Source organism: Physeter macrocephalus, chromosome 18 (assembly GCF_002837175.3).
Source record: "Physeter macrocephalus isolate SW-GA chromosome 18, ASM283717v5, whole genome shotgun sequence".
NCBI lineage: Eukaryota > Metazoa > Chordata > Mammalia > Artiodactyla > Physeteridae > Physeter > Physeter macrocephalus.
This window is the reverse complement of record NC_041231.1, coordinates 36,220,434-36,237,953: the sequence shown is the minus strand read 5'-3', so window position 1 is coordinate 36,237,953 and position 17,520 is coordinate 36,220,434. Positions and strand designations below refer to the sequence as shown.

General features: G+C 37.5%; 1 protein-coding gene across 4 annotated transcripts in view; it reads right to left on the bottom strand.

Moving 5' to 3' along the window:
• DENND6A (DENN domain containing 6A) overlaps positions 1 to 17,520 on the bottom strand; it is a 56,130-nt gene that overhangs the window by 10,058 nt on the left and 28,552 nt on the right. For 2 of the 4 annotated variants that reach the window (XM_028478586.2, XM_028478587.2), the window contains exons 7-13: positions 17,315 to 17,394; positions 16,166 to 16,228; positions 15,306 to 15,361; positions 9,522 to 9,644; positions 8,944 to 9,039; positions 6,793 to 6,887; positions 2,615 to 2,731 (exon numbers count right to left, since the gene is read on the bottom strand). In XM_028478586.2, coding sequence (XP_028334387.1) covers positions 2,615 to 2,731; positions 6,793 to 6,887; positions 8,944 to 9,039; positions 9,522 to 9,644; positions 15,306 to 15,361; positions 16,166 to 16,228; positions 17,315 to 17,394 — 630 coding nt within the window. The remainder of the gene's footprint in view (positions 1 to 2,614; positions 2,732 to 6,792; positions 6,888 to 8,943; positions 9,040 to 9,521; positions 9,645 to 15,305; positions 15,362 to 16,165; positions 16,229 to 17,314; positions 17,395 to 17,520) is intronic. The other 2 variants (XM_028478589.2, XM_007119166.4) reach the window with 2 other exon arrangements.

Below are 17,520 nucleotides of genomic sequence, written 5' to 3'. Positions count from 1 at the left end.
GTCCCCTGCATCGGCAGGCGGACTCTCAACCACTGCGCCACCAGGGAAGCCCCATATCAGCCTTTTTTAAAAGGCAAAGACAAGAATACTACCTGCGCAGCAATCTTCACTCACACAATTCCCCTCTGATTCAAGGGACCTCATTAGGTGTTAAGATGCATACTGAACTCTAACCCTAGCCACCATAATTCTTACACTGTAGTACATAATAGACATAAAGAAAACCAGTCATAAAGATACATTGTCTATTGCCAAAAAAAGTTAAATGGTATTTGTCAAATACGTCTGAAAAATAAAATAAGAATGCCAGAAAATGAACTGAAGTCCTACAATTACAGATGTTTATTTTAATTTAAAAATAATTATTCAATGTCTGTTATGTACATGCACATAAGAGAGGGGTTTAACATTATTAAATTAATAATGTTCTGCACCTCTGCACATTTGCATAAGAATCTACATTAAGGTCAAATGTTTTACCTTTTTTTTTTTTTTTTTTTTTTTTTTTTTTGCGGCACGCGGGCCTCTCACTGTTGTGGCCTCTCCCGTTGCGGAGCACAGGCTCCGGACGCACAGGCTCAGCGGCCATGGCTCACGGGCCCAGCCGCTCCGCGGCATGTGGGATCTTCCCGGACCGGGGCACGAACCCATGTCCCCTGCATCGGCAGGCGGACTCTCAACCACTGTGCCACCAGGGAAGCCCAAATGTTTTACCTTTGATTAAATCATCAAACCCAGTTTCTGGTTAGAAATTCAGTTTATAATGTGATCCAATATACACTAGTAGAATTACTTTCTCTTTGAGGAATACTTGTTCAGTACCATTATCCTAGCATTACATTTCTTCATTTAATAGGATCTGGGTGAACTAAAAATAGGTATAACCCATAAGAAGTAATCCCTTTATAGCACGAGGAATGATCCCTCTACAGGGTTAAAACTATATATATGTTTCTAATAAAGCTACGAACTTTTGGGCCCAGGAGAGCAAAATCTCAGTTCTGCTATGCCTTCCCTGCTGGTCCTACAGAACATACTTTTTCTGCAGTTTTACTGACCCTCTCAGATAGTCTTGAATTCTCAAAGCCAGGATCCTAGGCAGAGCTGCTGTGCTTCCTAACTTGTGTAGCATATGCAGTGGTCCTAGTCTTGAGATCAACGGGCAGAAAAGAAATATATCCCAAGATATATGCCCAGTACTCATAAATTAAAAGACAAATGGATTTTCATGAATGTGATACCAAAAACAAAGACAATAAAAGAAAATATTGATAAATTGGACTTCATCAACATTAAAAACTTCTGCGCATCAAAGGATACTATCAAGAGAATGAAAAGACAACCCACAGGAGAATATATTTACAAAGCATACATCTAATAAGGCATTAGTATCCAGAATATAAAGAACTACAACTCAACAAAAAAACCAACCCAATTAAAAAACAGGCAAAGTGGACATCCCTGGTGGTGCAGTGGTTAAGAATGTGCCTGCCAATGCAGGGGACATGGGTTCGATCCCTGGTCCGGGAAGATCCCACATGCCGCAGAGCAACTAAGCCTGTACGCCACAGCCGGCTGAGCCTGCGCTCTGGAGCCCGCGAGCCACAACTACTGAGCCCATGTGCCACAACTACCAAAGCCCGCGCGCCTAGAGCCTGTGCTCCGCAACAAGAGAAACCACCGCAATGAGAAGGCTGTGTACCGCAACGAAGAGTAGCCCCTGCTCACCACAACTAGAGAAAGCCCGTGCACAGCAATGAAGACCCAACAGAGCCAAAAATAAATAAATTTTAAAAAAAGCAAAAACAAAAAACGGGAAAAGGACTTGAAAAGACATTTCCCCAAAGGAGACAAAGAAATGGCCAATGAGCACATGAAAAGATGCTCAACATTACTAATCATTAGGGAAATGTAAATCAAAACTACAATAAGATACCACCTCACACCCATTAGGCTACTATCAAGACAACAGAAAATAAAAAGTGTTGGTGAGGATGTGGAGAAATTGATACCCTGTGTACCACTGGTGAGAATGTAAAATGAAAACAGTATGGCAGTTCCTCAAAAAATTAAACATGATGACTATATGGTCCAGCAATTCCACTTTTAGGTATGCAGTTGACCCTTGAACAACATGGGTTTGAACTGCCCAGGTCCACTTATACATGGATTTTTTTCTTTTTTTGATGAATATATACAGTATTACAAGATTTGCAGTTGGCTGAATCCACAGATGTGGAACTGTGGATGCAAAGGGCCAACTACGGGAGTTGAACATCCTCGGATTGTGGTATCTGTGGCAGGTCTTGGACCCAATCCTCTGTTGATACCAAGGGATGACTATATACCCAAAAGAAGTGAAAGCAGGGACTGGAGATATCTGTACACCCATGTTCACAGTATTATTCACATAGCTAAAGGATGGAAACAAGCCAAGTATCCATCAACAGATGAATGGATAAGCAAAACGTGGTATATACATATGATGGAATATTTTTCAGCCTTAAAAAGGAAGGAAATTTTGACACATACTACAACATGGATGAACCTTGGGACATTATGCTCAGTGAAATAAGCCAGTCACAAAAGGACAAGTAGGTAGAATTCCACTTACGTGAGATACCCAGAGTAGTCAGATTCACAGAGACAGAAAGTAGAATGGTAGTTGCCAAGGGTGGGGGGGCGGGGCGATGTGGAATGAATAGGGAGCTACTGTGCAATAGTTTCAGTTCTGCAAAATGAAAAGAGTTCTGTGGGTAGATGGTGGTGATGGCAGCACAACCATGTCGATGTACTTACTGCCACTGAACTGTACACTTAAAAAATGATTAAGATGGTAAATTTTATGTTATGTATATTTTACCACAGCTTTTTAAAAAAAGGAATAAAATTATAATACATGCTACAGCATGGATGAATCTTGAAAATGTTATGCTAAGTGAAATAAGCCAGACACTAGAGGAGAAATACTGTATGATTCATAGAAACAGAAATTAGAATAGAGTTTACTAGGGGCTGGGAGATGAGAAGAATGAAGAGTTATTGTTTCATGGCTACAGATCTTCTGTTTGAGATGATGCAAAGTTCTGGAAACGGATAGGGGTGACGGTTGCACAACACTGTTAATGTACTTAATGCCACTGAATCGTACACTTCAAAATTGTTAGAATGGTAAATTTTATGTTATATATATTTTGCTATAATAAAAAAATTTTTCAATAAGTGGGAAAAAGTATCATAAACATACTAAACTTAATGAGATTTTGCACGTCTGTTAAGACCTGTGCTCAAACGACACCAGCCAGTCCCGGAAATAGGTACTATAGTCTTGCTCAAAATTATTTAAATACCCCTGGTGTCACTGTTCACAACGTATCACCTCTACTAATTGAACAAGGACCAAACTGAGGACATTGACACTCTCTACCATCCACTCCTCAATGACCACTAAGGATCTATAAAACATGTTTCCATACAACATCATCCCTCTCCTATAGAAAAAGTGATACCTTTTTCTATATGATATGGTCCAAATACTCTGATGACAGAAATAATCAGAGGGAACACAGCATCTCATCCCTAAAATAGGCTGCTTAAAATAAAGTGTAATTAATATTCCATATATGCCCTTAGGCCCATTTTGAAAAATAAACTCAGGAAGTGTCCCCTCCCCTCCCTTGGTCCTAGGTCCTACTTTTAAATGGTAACTTCACCTGTCTGAAGTGGATTCTCAGCAGCAAAAATATTAGCTGTCAAGACATCACAAGAAAAGAATATCCCTCATGGATAAAGATGTAAAAATCCTCAAAAAAATTAGCAAACTAATACTAATAATAGAGGACTATACACCATAACCGAAAGGGATTTATTTAAGGAATGTAAGGTTGGTTTAACATAAAAAATCAATTAATTTAGTATACTGTATTAATAAGGGACAAAAAGTACACGATGATCTCCACAGATACAGAAAAAGCATTTAACAAAATTCAACACCAATTCATTATGATCTTTTTCAACAAACTAGGAACAGAGGGCTACTTCCTCAACTTGATAAAGGACATCTATGGAAAACCTACATCTAACATCATAATTAGTCCTGTATATTGAAAACTACAAAACATTGCTGAGAAAAATAATAGAAGATCTAAACAATGGAGAGACATTCCAAGTTCCTGGAATGGAAGACTCAGTATTTTTAAGATGGCAATTCTCCTCCAAACTGATTACATATTCCCTATGTAATCAACACAATCCCTAACAAAATCCCAGTTAGCTTTTTTGTTTTCTGCCCAGTTGGCAAAAATTGGCAAAGTAATCCTAAAATTTATATGGAAATGCAAAACACCCAGAATAGCCAAAACTATTCTGAAAAAGAACAATAAAGCTGGAAGACATATTTCCTGATTTCAAAACTTACTATAAAATTACAGTAATCAAGAGGTTGTACTGGTATAAAGATAAGACATATAGATCAATGCAACAGAAACAAGAGTCCAGAAATAAACCCTTATGTTTATGGCCAACTGATTTTCCAAAAAGGTATCAATGCAATTCAATGGCAAAAGGATAGTCTTTTCAACAAAGGATGCTAAGACAACTGGATATCAACATGCAAAAAAAGATGATTTTATACCCTTACCTCACGTCATAAACAAAAATTAACTCCAAGTGGTTCCTAAATGTAAGTACTAACACAATAAAATTTTTAAAAGGAAATCTTTGTGACCTTGGGTTGGGCAACAAGTTCTTAGATAAACATCAAAAGCCTAATTCATAAAATAAAAAAAATTGATAAACTAGACTTCATCAAAATGTACTTTTGCACTTCAAAAGACATCCTTAAGAAAACAAAAAAGAGGGCTTCCATGGTGGCACAGTGGTTAAGAGTCTGCCTGCCAATGCAGGGGACACGGGTTCGAGCCCCGGTCCGGGAGGGTCCCACATGCTGCAGAGCAGCTAAGCCCGTGCACCACAACTACTGAAGCCCGCACACCTAGAGCCCGTGCTCTGCAACAAGAGAAGCCACCACAATGAGAAGCCCGCACACCGCAATGAAGGGTAGCCCCCACTCGCTGTAACTAAGGAAAGCCCGCATGCAGCAACAAAGACCCAATGCAGCCAAAAATAAATACATTAATTTTAAAAAAACAAAAAGAGAAGTCAAATACTGTGAGAAAATATCTGCAAATCATATATCTGAAAACAAACTTGTGACCAAAATAAAGACCTCTTACAACAAAATAAGACAAATAACCTAATTTTAAAATGGACAAAAGATTTAAATCAACATTTCATAAAAGATACACAAATGACTAATAAGTAGATGAAAAGATGCTCAACATCATAGTCACTAAGAAAAAGCAAATTAAAACCAGCATTTTAAACCCAATAGAATGGTTATAATGAAAAAAAGAGACCATATCAAATGTTGGCAGGGACGTAAGGAAACAGGAACCCTCATACACTGCTGGTAAGAATGTAAAATAGTGGGTCACTTTGGAAAACAGTTTGGCAGTTTCTTAAAAAGTTAAACAGACTTATCAACCCATGCTACTTTACCGGTAGAAAACCTTTTCTTATTGGAAAAATAAGCCTTTTCTTATTGGAAAAAGACAATAAACAGTAGTCTACTATATTACGATTAATCAAATAGTCTAGATTAATAGGAAAAAACCAAGAAAGTAAATGTCAAGATTAAATTAAGATTTTAAAAAAAGCCTTTACATATCTTCTCATAGATGAGACTCCAGTGAATGCTGTGCTCTGAATTATCAGACAGAACACTAATGAAATGGCAAGGGACCATGACATTTACAGAGTGCCATAAGTCAGATACTGTGTTCAATCCTTCCAGCAGACAAAGAATTGTAGGCTTAAAGAGGCTGTTCTGCCTAAGGTCACACAGCTCTGACGGCCAAGGTAAAGCCCTTTGCCCTTTCCTCTATTTCATAAGGTTTCTAAGGATTTCAGTCTAAGATTGAGTTTAATATTTGTAAATAATATGATTTAAAATGTTATTCCCTAATATGTCATCTAGATTTATTTATATTCCAGAGGGATATTTTATAAAATAATCATATTAAATAATGTCTTAAATATAATACCCATGTACACCAAAGGAAAAGTCTTTAAAAGTAACATATCATAAAGTTATTAGAAATATTTTAGATAGCTCACATCTCAACTATTTCCATGGAAAATTCAGGAATGTCCAGTGAGAAAATGTCAGAGGTACCATTAAATTGTCATCCAGGTTAACAAAATTGCCAACTTCAGAATTCATTTACTCATTTAGTAAACATTAAACAGCTACCATGAACAAGGTACTACATGTCTTTTTTCAAGGAAAGCACAGCCTTTTGACTACTTCCTTAATCAACACCAGTGCCATAGAAATGTATAATTCTTGTTTGGAGTCCTAGTTGAGAATTTTGTGTCAAATTGATTAATTCGAACTTTCTATAAGGTTTTATTCAAGCAGTGTTGGAAAATCCTGTTTAATTGGGCTTATACATATACAAAAAGTAGCTCAAATTTTTGAGGTTTCATGAAACCTCAAAATAATTCAATGTTTAAAACACTGTAGGTGGACACAATGGATTATACATATAAGAATCTGTATATTTTAGTTGGAAGTTATGCTCTTCTCCAAAGGCTTTTATTCAAGTTGCCTCAAAGAAGGTTGCCATCAACATAATTAAAAAGTAACGAAGCAGTGAAAACAAAGAGGAAGAAATAAACCTGCTCATCCACCTTACATACTAAAATGAGAACACCAAGTTTATACTTTACCTGCAGGTTTAAGGTCTCCTATCCGAATAATGTGTGGCCAGTGCTGGAGTGTTTTTGCAAAAAAAGGGTTGGTTACTCCTAATATGACTGAGGGCCTACATTAAAACAAAACAAAACAAAACAAAAGTGAGGAAAAAATGAATGTTCCATCAGTTTCCAATTTATTTTGAGTGAACTACTGTTTACTCAAAGATTACTAAGATAATCTTTTCCTTCATTGGTACCACATATCAACTACATTCCAGGCACCATTTTTAGAACTAGGTATATAAAGATGAAAAGACACGGTCTTTCTAAAAGCACACAGGAAAAGGGGTATACATAACCAATTATGATACCAGAAATTAGAATACAGTGAAGGTGGTATAAAATGTACAATTATTACAAAGGAGAAACTATGTCTACCAGGGGATTAAAGGACAGCCTCACCAAAGAGACGACATTTGCACAAAGATATGAAAAATGAATAGGAGGGTTTTTTTGAAGGATAGTTGATATATAACATGATATAAGTTATGAACAGGAGTCTTTTGCCAGATGGATAACGGAAGAAAATGTGATGCAGGAGAATGAATAGTATGTGCAAAGCAATGAAGTGAAATCACGGTCTGTTTGTAAAACTACATATAGTTCAGCATTCCTAGAGCACAAAGCAGGAAGAATGAATAGTCAGAAATGAAAGCAGATGGGCAGATGCTGGCCAGATCATTCAGTACCAACTTAATGTGCTAAGAAATTCAGATGTTCTCTTGTAGGCAAACAGAAGCTACTAGAGAACTGAGTGGAGGAATGCTACATGAACAAAAATGTACTTACTAGAAAGATCACTCTGGGGGAAATTTGGAAGATGCTCTGCAAAAAGGGGAAGAGGTTTGGGAAAAGCAACAGCAAATACGAGAAAGACTGGAGGTAGTAAGCTAGGAAGAGAGATCTGGAAAGAAGATAACAAATGTTATGAGAGATATTTTAGGATGCTGAATTGACAGAATTTGGTAAAACTTCACGTGGAGCACATTAAGAATGAGAAATTTATGACAATTTAGGTTTTTGATAACTAAGTGAAAAGAAGCACCATTCATGAAGTAGGAAGAGGCATGGAACTAAGGAAGAAAAGAAGGAGACAAAAAGAATTCAGTTTGAACATGTTTAGTTTTGGGTGCCATTAAGATGTCCAGGTGGCAATACGATAAAAAAGCAACAACAAAAACCTGGACATAGGTTGAGACCTTGCAAAGATTTGAACTAGGAAGATAAATTTCAGTCATCAGTATATAGGTGTTAACAGAGTCTCTGGGTACAGATAAGACTGTACAGAAAGAAATATCAGTCTGAAATCAGAACCCAGAACACAATACTGGAGAACACCAACATTTAAGGGGTTGGCAGAGAAAAAGAAGTCTGCACAGGAGACTGAGATGCACCACCAGACAGCCAGGTGAGACAGTACCAAAGATTAAAATGTTTTCAACATCAATAGAGTAAGTGTTACAAGAAAAGGAAGGCAGGAAAAACAGGGCAATAATGTGCCCACAGGTTCAAGGCAGTGAGAAAGGTCTTGATGACTTTGGCAAGAACTTCAGCGGAGATGAAGAAATCAACCTGCAATGAACTGAGAAGCAACCAGGAAACCAAGAAGTAGAGAGGGTAAATGGAAATTTTTGTTGTTATTCTAGAAACTTAGCTATGAAAAGAAGGTGAACAACAGAGCAGGAACTAAAGGGGAAAGGTAAGATATTTTTTCCCCTTTTACAGATTGGGAAAAATTTTTATATGTTTATGCTGATTCAATGAAGAGGGAGAAGGAAAAGGAAGTTATAGAGCAAGAAGAGATAACTGATGCTATAAGGGGTCCTGAAGTAACGAACGAAGATAGACGTAAAAGTAGTCAGATAGCTATTAAATTAGAGGAATTAGCTATTAATTAGTGGAAGACAATATAGCTTCCACTAACAAATAAGATCATTCAAAGAAAATAGGATAATGACTCTTGAAATGTGAAATTATTACCAGCAGCTCCTCAAAACTTCCTTTATAAAATCAATCTGCCAATAAGTTCAAAATTTAAACTTTTCAATTCTTACCAAAAATAATTCTACATAATTTGGTTATAAAGGTAATACTTGGTCAATAAAAGTTATTTTGTTTACTCACGGGGCTTGAGTACGGGTGGTATATTCTTTGAATTCACTATCATGAATAGTGAAATAAGGTCGGAAATCACTGAAGTACTTTAATGGAGAAATACAGCTGTAGAGCAAGAATAACATGTAAAACAAAGGACAGAAATTAAAGGCCCTACTCAATAACTATAAAACATCTACACACAGAGTTTACCCCAGTGGGATCATCTATCTATAACTCATTTCAGGAAACTAGAAAGACAAATGGAAAAATGTAATGTAGATGGCATACCAAAAACACACTGGATTTGGGGCAGAAGACGGGGTGAAATTCTGGCTCTATCATTCATTAGCTACATGCCTTTTACTAGACACTGACCATTCATGCAACTGATTTTTATCAGGTGCTAACTTTATGTAAGTGAATGAATGTGCTTATTGCCCAGAAAGACAAAAACATGGAATCTGAATTTTCTCATCAATAAATGGTGCTATAATGAGCAGTACCTTCTTACAGGATTATTGTGTAGATCAAGGCAATGAGTGTGCAAACATATCACAGGTGGTAAACTGTTGCAACTATCACCATGAGGAACCAAATATACTCACTTAACAAGTGCCAATACAGTCTCTGACGACTCTGATGGTGACGGTGCCATGACCACGAGGGGCTCACCCAACAGCACCAGCTCCCAAAGCATCTGACTATGAAGGAAAACTGGGCAGAAACACCTGAAAGGTGTTTACGCAGCAGAGACACTGTTATTTATCCATCCCTGTTTTTTTTAAGTTCCCATATAATCATTCTAAAAACTTCACATTGATACAATTCTTCCAGCTATGTGTAACTTGACCTGATATACAAATTCATTTAGAATATGGTGATGCGGGCTTCTCTGGTGGCGCAGTGGTTAAGAATCCGCCTCCCAATGCAGGGGACACGGGTTCGAGCCCTGGTCCGGGAAGATCCCACATGCCACGGAGCAACTAAGCCCGTGCTCCACAACTCTTGAGCCTGCGAGCCACAACTACTGTAAGCCCGCGCACCTACAGCCCAAGCTCCGCAACAAGAGAAGCCACCACAATGAGAAGCCTGCGCACTGCAACGAAGAGTGGCACCCGCTCCCTGCAACTAGACAAAGCCCACGTACAGCAACGAAGAACCAACGCAGCAGCCAAAAAAAAAAAAGAGAGAAAAAAAAGAATATGGTGATGCACATAGATATAAGTTCCTTTATCTACACAAAAATATATAGCAATTTTACTTGTTCCAAGTTTTACAAAATTAAACGTAATATATTGACACACAGAATGGCTAACAAACGATAAAAGCATATAAAATAATTATTAAATTATTGTACCATATAGTACATCTAGTTTATCAATATTGCTGTTACATTTGAATTTCTATTCTATTTTGAAGGAAACAAGAAAAATTAATTTTCCGAAGGATGTTTACTGGATGTACTTAATTTCAAAGCCAATGCTTTCAATATTAAAGAATGAGGAAAACAAATCACAAGGAGGTGTTCTAACGCCAAACAACAGAATGCTTTCCTAAGCAGATCCTCCCCCTACAGAAATGTTGCATATTTTTACAGTAGCCCTGGAATTAGGCAGAAGCCTATAGGACAAAACTCTGGTACACTACCTAGCCTAAGTTAATTTGATAGCTTTTACTTATTTAGTAATTTCCTCCTAGTAGGGTCAAAATTTTTCCTAGTAGATTAGAGGGAAAAAACCTACATTATCTATTTATAAAAATCATAACCAAAGGACTTTCCTGGTGGCACAGTGGTTAAGACTCCATGCTCCCAATGCAGGGGGCCCAGGTTCAATCCCTGGTCAGGGAACTAGATCCCACATGCGTGCTGCAACTAAGAGTTCACATGCCACAACTAAGGAGCTGGCAAGCCGCAACTAAGGAGCCCGCTGGGCGCAACTAAGGAGCACACGTGCCACAGCTAAGGAGGCCGCCTGCTGCAACTAAGATCCGGTGCAACCAAATAAATAAAGTAAATGTTAAAAAAAAAAAAAGTAACCAATCTACCTACCTGAAAACATATACACACAAGAAAGAAAAGGAAAAAATTACAAGTAACTTTTAAGTGTAAAAATATGAAACAAATTTGTGAGATGGAAATTAGGGAAAGTTCATTTTAACTATTCAAAGGCAAGAAGAGAAATGTGAAGGAAGGGCAAAAAAACAAAAATAAAAACAATATACAGTTCAAGGATAAGGCAAAGGAGCTCTTCTTCCCCCTTCCTTCCTAAACAATTCAACCCTACAGCAAAACACAGTGCACGGTAGGCATCTCTGCCAGGAGGAAAAGAGAGCCCTGTTGGCCTGAAGAGCGTATCAGGGCTTGTGTGAGATAAGGCAGACATCCATGCGGAGGGGGTGGCTTGTCGTGGGGGTGTTGGAACCCTAATGTAGTGAGAAAGGTGTGCATGTGTGAAGGTGATCTGATTTGGGGTGACACAGCCCAGGAATTGTGAGGGGCATGGAGGGGCAGCAGGTGCAGAGGGTCAGAGCCAGAGTGGGCTGAGGAGGCTGTCCATGGTGGGGTGTCGGAGCAGAGGAATGAGGGTGAACGTATGGAGGGGTGGCCTGCAGTAAGGTGTAGAAGCACAAGTAGGGAAAGGAGGGATCCATGTGGGGGCTGGCTTGGCATTGGGAGTCAGAGCACAACAGGGTGAGGATGGCAGCCACATAGAGAGGTGGCCTAACGTGGGGTATAGAAGCCTGACTGCGGCAAGAGGGGAACCACGTGGGGGGTCAATCAGGCAAGGAGCAGGGCCTAAGCAGGGTAAGGAGGGTGTCCATGAAGAAGAGCAGCCAGGTGGGCAGTTTCAGAGCCCAAGAAGGATAAGAAAGGCATTTGCTCAGAGAAGAAGGTTTGCAGCAGAGACGAGAGATTGGTTACTAACATGGGACCGATCAAATAAGTAAATGAATCAAGGATAATAGGATGTAGCTCCTCTGTCAGAGAAAAGAAATACTAATATGAAAAGGGAAAAAAGTAGAGTGAACCCTGTCATGTTGCACTGGAATTAGGGGTATTGGTGTGACTTTACAGTTTTCAATATATATGGATATAGAAATAAATATGTATGTAAAAGTTTTAAATACTATACATGAGTGTGTATGTATACATGCATTTACAGATACATATTTTCCTTAGCTCTGTCCACTGAGAGGGATATTCCCTTAGCAAGGAGCACAACTAGTGCCCAGATCTTGACTTCTAAATCCTATTCTCTACTAAGTAGCTGATTCCAGGGCTGGGGAAGAGAAAATACAAGATAATCTTGGAACCCAACAGAACTGAAAACATATGTCCACACAAAGGCTTATATACAAATGTTCACAACAGCATTATACATAACAGCCAAAAAGTAGAAACCATCCAGATGTCCTTCAATGGATTAATGGATGTTGGATATCCATACAATGGAATACTATTCAGCCATAAAAAGAATGAAGTAATGATTCATGCTACTGCATGGATAAACCATGAAAATTATATGCTCAGTGAAAGAAGGTAGACACAAAAGGTCACATATTGTATGATTCTATCCATATGATATGTCCAGAATAGACAAATCCAAAGAGACAAAGTGGATTAGTGGTTAATAGGGGCTGTGGGGAAGAGGCCACGGGGACTAACTGCTCATGGGGTACAGGGTTCCTTTTTGAGTGATGAAAATGTTCTGGAACTAGACAGTAGTAATGGTTGCACAACTCTATGACTATATTAAAAACAAATGATTTGTATACTTTGAAAGAGTGAATACTATGTATGTGCATTATATATCAATTTTTTTAGTTAGAAAAAAGAAAGATCAGCCTGGAACAAACAAGTCAGTGTTTCAAGAATGAAAAGGATATGACAAAAAAAGAAAAACAGAGACCAGCTTGAAATGGATTCTCACTGGCCAAACTGGGGACAATTTGAACATCAAAACCGATGAGAATAATGGATTTTAATAACCTGTTGAATAAAACAAGAAACCAAAAATCCATACAGATATACATACATGGTGCAATGTTTTAAAATATTTCTACAAATTCTTTGACACTCCTTTTAAAGCACTGAGCCTATTTCTCACCCTCTTAGGTAGGTTAGGTTAGTGGCTTGCACTTATTGAACAGAGTAAATTAAAGCAATAATATACAACTTTTTTTTTCAATAATCGTTGAATAAACAAGCCTTTAATAGCGGTTACACCATTGAGGTGTCCTGATCCAACATCGAGGTCCTAAACCCTATTGTCAATATGGACTCTAGAATAGGTTTGTGCTGTTATCCCTAGGGTAACTTGTTCTGTTGATCAATTTTTGGATCAATAAGTGATATTATGCTTTGGCTAGTGGGCCTAAGCTTTAATCACTCGGAGGTTTTTTTGTGTTCCAAGGTCACCCCAACCGTGTGGCATGTGGGATCTTAGTTCCCTGACCAAGGATCAAACCCACGCCCTATACAGTGGAAGCGCAGAGTCCTAACCACTTGACTTCCAGGTAAGTCCCAATAATATACAACTTTGAAGCCTGAGTCATAAAAGACATTGTGACTTCACCTTTCTCTCAGATTACCTGCTGAATGTTGTGAGAACATTTAAGCAGCCCTTTGGAAACGTCCACATGGCTGGAAATGAAGGTCACCTGCCAACAGTCACAAGGAACTGTGACCACCAGCCAACAGCCAAAGTAGCTTTCTAGGGAAGCAGACCCTCCAGCCCCACTTGTCCAACTGACTAAAACCTCAGCTGACATCTTGACTGCAACCTCACAAGAGATCTAGAACTAGAACCATCCAACTGAGCAGTCCCCAGATTCCTCCTAACTCTCAGAAACTGTGTGAAATAATGTTTGTTCTTTCAAGCTTCTAAGTATTGGGGTAACTTATTACGTAACAATTAATAAATAATATACATAGTTTCAACATATCTCCTCACAAAATATTTAACTACAAAAGGAAATAGAATAATTTATCAATGGAGAAGTTTGGAGAACACCACACTAATAAAGTGATCAAAGTGAACATTATCGGCAATGAGGCAAGCCAGCCAACCTTGTGTGCTACCTCCTGGCCAAAGGTACAGAGCCTGAATCTTATCATGAGTAAATCCCAGACAAACCTAAACTGAGGGATTTCCTGTAAAGTAACTGTCCTGTAATCCACAAGAATGTCAGGGCCATGAAAGGAAGACTGAGGAGCTATTCCAGACTGAGACTAAACAGACATGACATCTAAATGCAACAGACGGTTCTGAACTAGATATTATTGTGACAACTGGATGGACACATTTGAAAGTGGTCTTAGTATTAGATGGTATTAATTTATCAATGTTAATTTCCCAATTTTTATGGCTGCATTGAGTCCTTACTTGTAGGTAACAGACACTAAAGTATTAACGGAAGATGGGGCATCAGGTCTCCAACTTACCATCAAATGGTTCTAGGAAAAAAAGTTTACTATACTGACCACTTTTCTGTAAATCTGTGATTGTTTCAAAATTTTATATAGATACATAAATTTTATATAAATAATTATATATGTAAAATTTTGAAATAATCACAAATTTACAGAAAAGTGATCAGTACAGTATGTATGTATAATGTTTTAAATATATAATTTATATATACTATATATGTATATTTATAATTTTAAAATAAGCACAGGAAAAATGGAAAAGACCTATATGGAAACATCTGACCAACTGACTTTAATAGTGGGATGCCCTTAAGGCATCAAAGTTGCAAATTAGTTTTTCTCTGAAGTATAGTCATGTTATCAGCAAGGGCACAAACAGATAGGGAAGTACAATGACAAGATGAAGCATTCTCTGAAACCTCTGTATTACACTAGTAATATCTGTTACACAAAGTAGTTTTTATTGGGGGGAGGTACGAATTAAATATTCAAGAGAGGAAACCTTTAATAGATATTGGTGGTATGCATCAAATTAACGGCAACGTAGAATTCCTAAAATGAGGGGTTTGTAGGGAAATCACAGTCTTCTTTTAGCACCACTTTTATATTCCCATTCTGGAGTATCATGCTTTATGCTCTCAACCCACTCCCCCCAACTCCCCAAAAAAGGCCATCTCTAGAAACAAAATTATTTATTTACCATTCTCACACCCAACCAAACAAAAATAATTTGTGTCTACCATGTAATACCCAATCCATCTCCAAATCTCCCTAGTAGTCAAAGCAACTGACATGCAGTCAGGGATGAACCACTGATTTACAACATGTGAAACATGACTATTTTCTTCCAGTTTTTTCCACATTTTATATAGGAACATTCACTTTCTAAAGAAATTAACAACAATATCATAAAGCAAATGAGACAAGGCAGTTAACAAAATATTTTAGTCTTTACCTGAAAAGATCCACCTCATGAAGAGTAGGTAAAATAACAGATATATGTGTGTCTCCCTAAGAGATAAAAAAGAAAAAAAAAATAGACAAGATGTCACTAAAATTGCCAGAAACTGACTTTTATATTATGTCTATCTGTCTCATAATCGATCAGCCATGTTGCCCTGTCTTCTAAGAGTCTCTTCCTCCAGAAGCAACTACAAAGAAAATGGGTCTTAACAGTCTCCCCTAACACAGCAGAAGGTCAAGGACAACATAGATTCCACTTATAAAACATTAATCTAGTGGTCAGATGTTAGATTAATCCTCAACTATATGAAATACTACCATAATACCAGTTGATATATATAACAGGCAAAATTTGTTTTCCTATTGCTCTCCATTTTTATTTAATTCAAAGGACAATGGGAGTGCTAATATACCAGTTAAATCATTTCAAATGAAAAATTCATCTCCACCCACAAACAAATGTAACTTTGGGAAAAATGAAAGGCAATTATAACTACAGAATCCTTTTGATTAAGTTTCCTATAAACAGAAGTCTGTTGACCACTCTTCTAAGATAAGAGGTTTTGTTAGAATTAAACCTTGTTTAATCTTTTTAAAAAGATAATTTTCTCCTTTCCTCACAATTACAGTATAAATTCTGAGTTCTCCAGTGTCTACTAGAGAAAGAACAAGAAAAATAAATTGGAAAAACATTAGGAAGCTTATTATCAATTCATTAAAAATTATTTAATGGGATATTTCAGTGATATTCAGAAATGTATCATAAACCCAAGAAACTCTACATTTGCTAGTTTAAAATTTCTGTTAAAGAGACTATATATGCTGGATTATTCTACCACAGTAGCACACTACCTGCTGAGTTAACTGCGCTATTTGAGTCGTCCCAGGCTTGTCATGACATGTGGGAATCCGTACCTAAAAGAGAAGAAATTAACTTTGGCTACAAAAGAATGACCTTTCTATAACTTGCGAGTCCTCCTACAATGAGGGATCAGAAGCACTCTATCCTGATGCTAAAAAGGTACACTCAACAATGCCTAAAAAGCCATAAAAACAAAACACTTATGTCAGATTAAAAACTAAAGTCATTTGTTTTTAGTCACAGCAGAAGGTAAGTGAACCAAGGTCTCCACATTCCCATACACACAGAAATCACTAACCCACTGAGAAGCAAACGTGCCGAAAACCAGAAAAGGACATCAACTACATACCACTTCCTGTTTATTGTTCCAATCTTTGCTTCATTAATATACACACACGCAAACACACCCTCTCAAGCTTGCCAAACTATGGGATAAATCTCACAGGGAACCATGAGAACTCTCAACCCAGACCTACTTTGGATGATTTCCCATGGAAAAAACAGAACAGAGGTCCTACAGAAATGAGCACATCTAAAGAGAGAACATTGCCAAAAATAAGTTCAACTTGAAAATGAATTGCAAAAGCACTTACAGCACATTCATACAAAGCCTGAGAGCAAAATGCTAATTCATTGTATTAAAAAAAACCTTAGTAGAGAACAATACCCTGGGATGCACATGTTGGTCTGAAATTACACATTATAAAGATTACTTAAGACTAAGAACCAATGACCTGCTGTATTAAAAAAAAAAAAAAAGACTAAGAACCAATGGCTTTCCTAATTTCTTTTAAATTTTACTAACTCATACTCAATTCTACAAGTGTTCTGCAATACCATCCATTTCTGAAGGGCCATGAAGTTGCACAATTCTCGGAGGTGGCATTTACATTCACATGCGTCATATAAGAATGACAGCATCATGTAAACTCTACAGGATGAAAATGGGACTGGTTACCCTTGGAGTTGTGTGACTAATGGTTCTGTGCAGCAGGATAAACTGCGGTATCTTTGTAACTCCTCACATCAATGACAAGTGAAAGCAACAACAGGACTGAATGTTATTAGGAAGTTAAAAAGCAAAATTCATGTGTGAGCTTCCTAAAAAAGGAGACAAATGAAATATAAGTTATTATTACCTTCATTACTATCCCCATAATAGGCAGATGTAATGTTTTCCCTGGCATTGGTGCAGGCCATCGATCAACATCATTACAAGCTGAAAAATATAGTAAAATATTTCTTTAGTATAAGTGGAAATACTAAAATATTAAAAATGGAACATTAGAAGTTAGAACTCCACTTTCTGCTTTCTATATAGCAGAAAAAATACACTGGGAAGGAT